The sequence below is a fragment of the Orbicella faveolata genome, unplaced genomic scaffold (genome assembly GCF_042242905.1).
Source record: "Orbicella faveolata isolate gen_17 unplaced genomic scaffold, um_ofav_v1 contig_47, whole genome shotgun sequence".
Classification (NCBI taxonomy): domain Eukaryota; kingdom Metazoa; phylum Cnidaria; class Anthozoa; order Scleractinia; family Merulinidae; genus Orbicella; species Orbicella faveolata.
In genome coordinates, this window is record NW_028301577.1 from 19,014,779 (window position 1) to 19,022,500 (window position 7,722).

The window sequence follows — 7,722 nt, forward strand, 5'->3', positions numbered from 1 at the left end:
TATCCCAGTATAGTTATGACAATAGCTGTAGAACTTGCCTTGTATAGAGAAACGGGTAACCTGCTGTTCGGTTTTTGTCATTATTTTTCGAAGACTGCTGTAATTAATTTACAGTAATTTTTGGTATTCCGGCAAACGACTATATAAACAAGATTTTTCAAACTGCATGAGCTTTGAATTGTCACAGCACTCCTCAGGAAGCAACCTAGTAACTCATTTTGAACAAATATGGGATGTAAATTTATCCATCAATTTATCTCGAGGCTTATCCATGGCATCCCTGACCGAGTTTAAATCTTTTTTTTGTTATTATAGCAGAATTCTTTCTGGTTTCGTGTTGTCCTTACTATAAGCCTTCTTAGCTAGTTTCACTGAAGCACTCGCGGCCAATTAACAGATTACACGAAAAGTCAACATTGTGGCGCACAGTCAGACGGAAATTTTTACCGACGCACTGTCAGAAAAAAAAATGCATTTCCCTCAAATCTGCTAGCCCTTATTTTTCGACGCGTGGCCTCTTACATACAGGAACCTGAACTAAATAAATAATTTCAAATTTTTTGGTGAGTTTAGGCACTGAGTGCCTCGGTTCGCCTCTTATTAGCTACGGCCCTGACGGGTGAACATAGACTTAAGTAGGTCACCTTTTTAGGTATGGAAGCTGTTTTAATTCCTCCTTGGTATTTTTCTGATCCCCATTTGGCGTTCACAAGAGATTATGCCACAGTCTCTTGGCGTGCATGGATCAGCTCCAAAGTCCATAAAGTCTCGGGGAGTGAGACAATGTGCTATTTGAGCGTAGACACTCACCGTGTACTATTAAAAAGCTTAAAGTCTGAGTTTACTCATCGCTGTATATTCAACAATTACATTATGAGCTCGAGATTTCTATGGGGTTCTAGTTGATGAGGCCGAGGGCCGAATCAAATATAGCCTCATAGAAATCGAGACCGAATAATCTAATTTTTTTTAGTAGAATTCCTTCAAACTAATGATTTACAATCATTTCTCAACGTAGTATTAAACTTCATGCTTTCACAAAATCGGGCGGCTTAAATCGTCCAGTTGTGCTAGCGTGCTCATCGGTTAATTGAAAAATTTTAGTCGCATAACGATCAGTCAGGCCTTTCTTTAGTGTCGTTGAGAATGAAATTCTAAATAGAGCAGGAAATATTCTCAGTTTCGGAAAATGAAATATTTAATAGTAGATCAAGAGCCTGTACCAGCTTATAAATTTTAGAACTAAACAAATGTCAGAAACATATCAATACATTGTATCTATGATTCTACACATTATACAAGTGGTCTACGAGTGCAGTGGAAGATTAATATTTGAAAATTCTATCAAAAATTGCACGACACCGCAACTGAGCTTCAAGCGTTTAAATGCATGTAATTAAACACTGACTTTGCGTTAACTCAGGTTTGAGAAAAAATTGGAAGAAAGAGAAAAAATATTTCACGTATTCAGTTTAGGAAAGTTAGGCATAAAGCTACAAGATCATTCGGGACCGACAGTGCTCGATCCGATCCAATGTTTGGAAAATATTGGACCAACAACAGGTCAACCTAAGATACGGCCCTCTGAACAATCACCTAATTAAACGTGTTTTCTAATCAACAATGATTTAGATAAACATATACAGGCAAAAACTAACGATAGACAAATCCGACGTTTCGGCGACATCTTGGCGCCATTGTCAAAGGAAACTAATTAAATATGCGATTTCAAGAGTAACTAAGAGTTCAGATTTTCTAATTTGCATAAGTTAGACAAAGACTTTAGCGCGAACTGAGTCTGATTGTACATTTAAACACGGTCGTAATTGTTTAATGAGTAACATCTCATTAATGAGACAATCAAACTTGTTGTGGCATTTTTTCAACACGCTAAAACAATTGCGAAGGTCATCCGGAATCCTGCCTGCGTGTCTATTATCATAGTGATTGCGTACTGACGAGGTCTTGCTTCTATGTCCATCAACGCGTACGAACAGATGGCCACGGGTGTAACCGACATAACCAGCATCGCACTGGTCACACTTGAAGTTATACACAACGCATTGTTGATCAATGAGCTGAGGCTTAGGTTCGCTTGTCGGGAACTCCTGGGCAATCTTGCGGCTCGTAAACACCGGTTGAACACTAGTCTGCAGCTTCACACTGAGATCTTTCAACTGTGTCTTCACGATATTAGCAGACTCCTGGTCTTTAAAGGGTATGACAACCCGAATAGTGTTTTCTGTCGTAGATCTGGACCGTAATGAGGGCTGGTCAGCGACCTTTAAATTTAGGAAGGTTTTGACAGTGGAGTCAACAAGGTGCTTGGGATATTTCAGTTTAGAGAAAACAGACTTCAGTCGTTCGCACTCCTCAGTGAAGTAGGACCATGACGAAGACAGGCGATGTGCGCGATCGAGCATAGTTGTCAATAGTCCGCGCTTGTACCTATTATCGACATGACTGTGGTAATGGAGAAGCAGACCACTGTATGTTGGCTTCACAAACACTTTAGTTTCAATACGAGGCGCTCTGTTTAGGAGTTGAGTACCGAGAAAGGGAAGCATTCCATCATTTTCGACCTCCATAGTGAAGTTGATGGCGGGGTGAGCGTGGTTGAGGGTGTTAAGAAAGTCCCTAGCTGTAGACAAATCGGGCATCACAGTGAATGTGTCGTCAACATATCGACGATAGTAAGGTGGCAGCTTGCCCTCAACATCTAATTTCTCTTCAATAGACGACATGAATACGTTGGCTAGCAAGGGCCCAAGGGGGGACCCCATCGCTACTCCGTCGATCTGTTCATACAGGGATCCATTAAATTGGAAAAGCTGCCCCTTGGTGGCCACACCCAAAAGATCAATAAGGTCTTGCTTTGAAATGTTCAAATCATACTCGGAATTAAACCAGTTGTTGTCGACGAGCATATCACAAACATCTCCTCGCATGAGCTCAGTTTCTTTCAGAAATTGGTTCTCTGTCCAGGCTTAAAGTTCGCCATACCCCAGCGTATCTCAAACATCGAGATTAAGGCGAGCTTTGAGAAGGCCTACTGGGACTTGGAACGGCATCTAAACAGTGAGAACTCTAAGGAACTGGCTGCCGCAACATTAAAATCTATAGCTCTCAATTACATCAACCATAAAGGTCCGAGTCCTCCTAAACAGCTTTTGACAGCCATTAAACAACTAAAGCGCCGTGATGATATCGTCATAACAAAACCGGACAAAGGCTCAGGTGTCGTTGTAATGGATAAGTCGGAATATGTACATCTACTATCCGAAGCTTCTGTCAATGACACCAGCAAATTTCGTCCCATTCCTTCTGAACGACCAAAAACCCGAGGCAGACCACCCAAGCACTATCATCCGCTTTTAGCAAAGGAGGCTCTTGTACAATCTATCATCACAAGGATCCTCCCTCACGCTGTGGCCCAGTCTCTTCGTCCGACCGGTTCTAGACTGGCACACCTGTACGGGTTACCGAAAACACACAAGGAGAAATTAGCCATGCGACCAATCCTATCAGCGACTAATACGTATAATTATGCTCTGGCGAAATGGTTGGACAACAAGCTCAAACCGTTGTCGTTAAATCAATACACAGTCACGGACATTTTCGATTTTGTGAACGAACTACCGCGAGACCTCAACATAACACCTGGTGACTTGCTGGTGTCCTATGATGTGTCCTCCTTGTTCACGAATGTACCTTTGGATGAAACCATTACGATTCTCGCAAACAGAGCCTTTAGAAACAACTGATTTAATTCCGAGTATGATTTGAACATTTCAAAGCAAGACCTTATTGATCTTTTGGGTGTGGCCACCAAGGGGCAGCTTTTCCAATTTAATGGATCCCTGTATGAACAGATCGACGGAGTAGCGATGGGGTCCCCCCTTGGGCCCTTGCTAGCCAACGTATTCATGTCGTCTATTGAAGAGAAATTAGATGTTGAGGGCAAGCTGCCACCTTACTATCGTCGATATGTTGACGACACATTCACTGTGATGCCCGATTTGTCTACAGCTAGGGACTTTCTTAACACCCTCAACCACGCTCACCCCGCCATCAACTTCACTATGGAGGTCGAAAATGATGGAATGCTTCCCTTTCTCGGTACTCAACTCCTAAACAGAGCGCCTCGTATTGAAACTAAAGTGTTTGTGAAGCCAACATACAGTGGTCTGCTTCTCCATTACCACAGTCATGTCGATAATAGGTACAAGCGCGGACTATTGACAACTATGCTCGATCGCGCACATCGCCTGTCTTCGTCATGGTCCTACTTCACTGAGGAGTGCGAACGACTGAAGTCTGTTTTCTCTAAACTGAAATATCCCAAGCACCTTGTTGACTCCACTGTCAAAACCTTCCTAAATTTAAAGGTCGCTGACCAGCCCTCATTACGGTCCAGATCTACGACAGAAAACACTATTCGGGTTGTCATACCCTTTAAAGACCAGGAGTCTGCTAATATCGTGAAGACACAGTTGAAAGATCTCAGTGTGAAGCTGCAGACTAGTGTTCAACCGGTGTTTACGAGCCGCAAGATTGCCCAGGAGTTCCCGACAAGCGAACCTAAGCCTCAGCTCATTGATCAACAATGCGTTGTGTATAACTTCAAGTGTGACCAGTGCGATGCTGGTTATGTCGGTTACACCCGTGGCCATCTGTTCGTACGCGTTGATGGACATAGAAGCAAGACCTCGTCAGTACGCAATCATTATGATAATAGACACGCAGGCAGGATTCCGGATGACCTTCGCAATTGTTTTAGCGTGTTGAAAAAATGCCACAACAAGTTTGATTGTCTCATTAATGAGATGTTACTCATTAAACAATTACGACCGTGTTTAAATGTACAATCAGACTCAGTTCGCGCTAAAGTCTTTGTCTAACTTATGCAAATTAGAAAATCTGAACTCTTAGTTACTCTTGAAATCGCATATTTAATTAGTTTCCCTTGACAATGGCGCCAAGATGTCGCCGAAACGTCGGATTTGTCTATCGTTAGTTTTTGCCTGTATATGTAAACGTGTTTTAAAGGGTTTTTTACTGGTGCTCAAATTTTAGTATCATCGAGTTTACTTAAATCGCAATGGACGCTCAATAAACAGAAGTTATTTTGTTAAACGCTTTTTACCACTATAAAGCAATGCCAACCCCTCATTACAAGGGCAAGTTTCTCGGTGACTCCTGTGAGCTCAGTTGATCGGCAAAGAAAAACAACAAAGTCTAAAAGGAGGAACCCTCTTGGGGCGGGCGTCCGGCGGCGGCTAGTCTACAAGCAAGCTCTATTGATACTCGCTCCAGCAAGTAAGTGGCGTATGAGCAAGTCAATAGGACTGCATCAGACAGATTAAAATGTGTTTGCCTAATTCTGAGCAAATGTTCCTGAGATGACAGTCACCTGATCATATGTCCGATGATGCATAAAACACAACGTTGCTAACGCATCGACAATTTTGAACGTAATCATTGCACATTCCACGCGAATATACTGGTAAGTCAAAACAAAGCCATGGGGTCTTACCCAGGCCATGTTCTTCCAGGATCTTTCTTCATCGTTTTTGGCCTATGGTGGTGGTTTAATATCGTTGCTATAATTGCCCAAGCTCAAGCAAGGTTTTTGAGGCAAAGATTCCTCACTCGAAGAACAAAGAACTGCGTCTTCGAAATTGAGTTTGAAACTACGACATGGTGTAGAGTTCCTGTACTGTGCCTGAAACGATTTCCCGTCGAACCTTGCTTGAAAGTGATAGCAGCTGCAGTTGGTATCATTGCAGAGCTAACTAAAAGCGAATGGAGTCTCGTAAACGACGCTGGGCACTTTTCGCATTTGAATAACTTCAGTCACGCAACAATGTTTAGTATTTTCCTGTTGACTGCTGTGGTGGAAATTCTGCGCTTCTACAACATATTATTCTTACCCGCAGCTACCGATCATGTTTTAGCATCACTGTCATTCTTTCTAGTCGGAGAGCTTTTTTATTTTCACATCGAAGGGCGTTCTGAACTCGATCAAAAGTTGCACACTGTACTCTACACTGTGGCATTTTCAATCGCTGTTGTTTTTCTCCTTGAGGCATGGCAACGCAAGAGTTTCGTGCTCTTTCTCACGCGCACATTTCTGGTCTTGTTGCTTGGCACTTGGTTTATTCAAATAGCTCATGTGCTGTATGGTTCCCATCCTTGGAAAGACACAGACTCGAATCGAGCTATCGTCGTTGTTATTTTTTCGTGGCTTGTGTTAGGCCTACTCGCGATGTCCATCTGCAGTCTTGTTTTAGTAAGCGTGTGCATAAGGGTGAAAATATCCACTTGTATCAAGCCTTTAGCGTCCACTAGAGACCTTCCAAAAGAAGGGAGAGAAATGGACAGTCTTATGTCCACTGACCAAGGAAACGAAGAATTAACTCAGATTGACTGAATCAAGAGAATTTTTCCCAACAAATGGATTCATTTTAAACTAAGATGGCCTGCAACGCATAATTCGTTTGCCTTTATTTCAAATATCAAAATTGCGCAGTCCAAGGAAAGACATTTTGTAATAAGCTTGTATTTAATTAGTAATCTGAAATCCCAACTCTGTTGGCCAGGTTTCGGAAATCAATACGACATCTAAACGACTAAAATCTACCATCCATGTAATGTAATTGATCTCAGAAAATTTTGACACGTAATAGACCAATTTCGAGATATTAAAATTCAGCCTTAAACAATAAACCTACAGAATAACTACAGAGTTTGTGGGGTTTATTCCCCAGAGCCTCGTGCTGCGGTCTATTGTGTTAGGCTGAATTTTAATATATCGAAATTGGTCTATTGTAAATGTAAGAAATTCAAATTAGGCTACCGTATTTTAAAAGCAAGTCAAGGGACACCTGCGCCGTCATGAAAATTTCCATAAAGATTTGTCAATTAAGCGAGGTAACATGACACTGAGGTCCGTTTTAAGTACCAGTATATGAAGTGGTTAGGGGTTTGGAAACATCGGCTAGTTTTTGACGAAAACTAGTTTATATATATACTGACTAACTAAGCTGCCCTAAGCCTACTGAGAGAATTTACTTAAAGTAAAGTGAAGTGTCTTTGAATGAGCTGTATCGCTTTCTGTCAATAAACTTTCATTATTAAAAGGGCTGGCCTGCGGAAAGCATTCTTGACCGTTCTTACCTCTAATCCCGTCGCAGGCTTTAAAAGAGCAGGCTAATAGTTATTATTACTCGGTGAATTTTCAATGTTTTAGGCGATGGCGATTTGTCGTTTTTCGGTCTGTTATTTACGATTTGATTGCGTGACTTCATGAAAAGGTCAACACAGGACAACACGAGATGACATGTGCGAGTGAGTTTGGAGAATATAGAAAAAGTTTCTTTAAAACTACTACAACTTTGCTGGGAGATCTGGAAAAAACCCCGAAAGGACAGCGATATATTGAAGTTCCGTTGGCAGATCAAATGAACGTGTAATAAGAACTGAGGTTATGTCTGGAAAGTAAGATAATGGTTTGAGTTGCGCAAACTCAAAAAAGGTTAACCCGCCTGCCAGGGAAACCCTAGCACGCAGATAGGGTAACGCCTACCCGGGTAACCCTAGCTGCCTTGTAAACACGACGAAGAAAAACAAGAGGAAATGTGTGAGTGCTAGGGTAACCCGCTTACCAGGGTAACCCGCTTGCTAGGGTAACCCTCTCTCCTTGTAACGGGCCCTAAGTTT

The 7,722-nt window shown here is 42.0% G+C and overlaps 1 protein-coding gene and 1 pseudogene across 1 annotated transcript; both read left to right on the forward strand.

Moving 5' to 3' along the window:
• The first annotated feature begins 3,248 nt into the window (after positions 1-3,248).
• On the forward strand, positions 3,249-4,901 carry LOC149097473 (uncharacterized; annotated as a pseudogene).
• A 619-nt stretch (positions 4,902-5,520) lies between these two features.
• Positions 5,521-7,144, forward strand: LOC110040761 (transmembrane protein 45B-like). The gene has a single exon (XM_020746029.2). It carries the CDS (start codon positions 5,525-5,527, stop codon positions 6,431-6,433), a length of 909 nt encoding a protein of 302 aa, XP_020601688.2. The 5' UTR covers positions 5,521-5,524; the 3' UTR covers positions 6,434-7,144.
• The last annotated feature ends 578 nt before the right edge of the window (positions 7,145-7,722 follow it).

Excerpts from the sequence above, each read along its gene's own strand:
- LOC110040761 (XM_020746029.2), top strand. The coding sequence starts at position 5,525 with ATGGGGTCTTACCCAGGCCATGTTCTTCCAGGATCTTTCTTCATCGTT.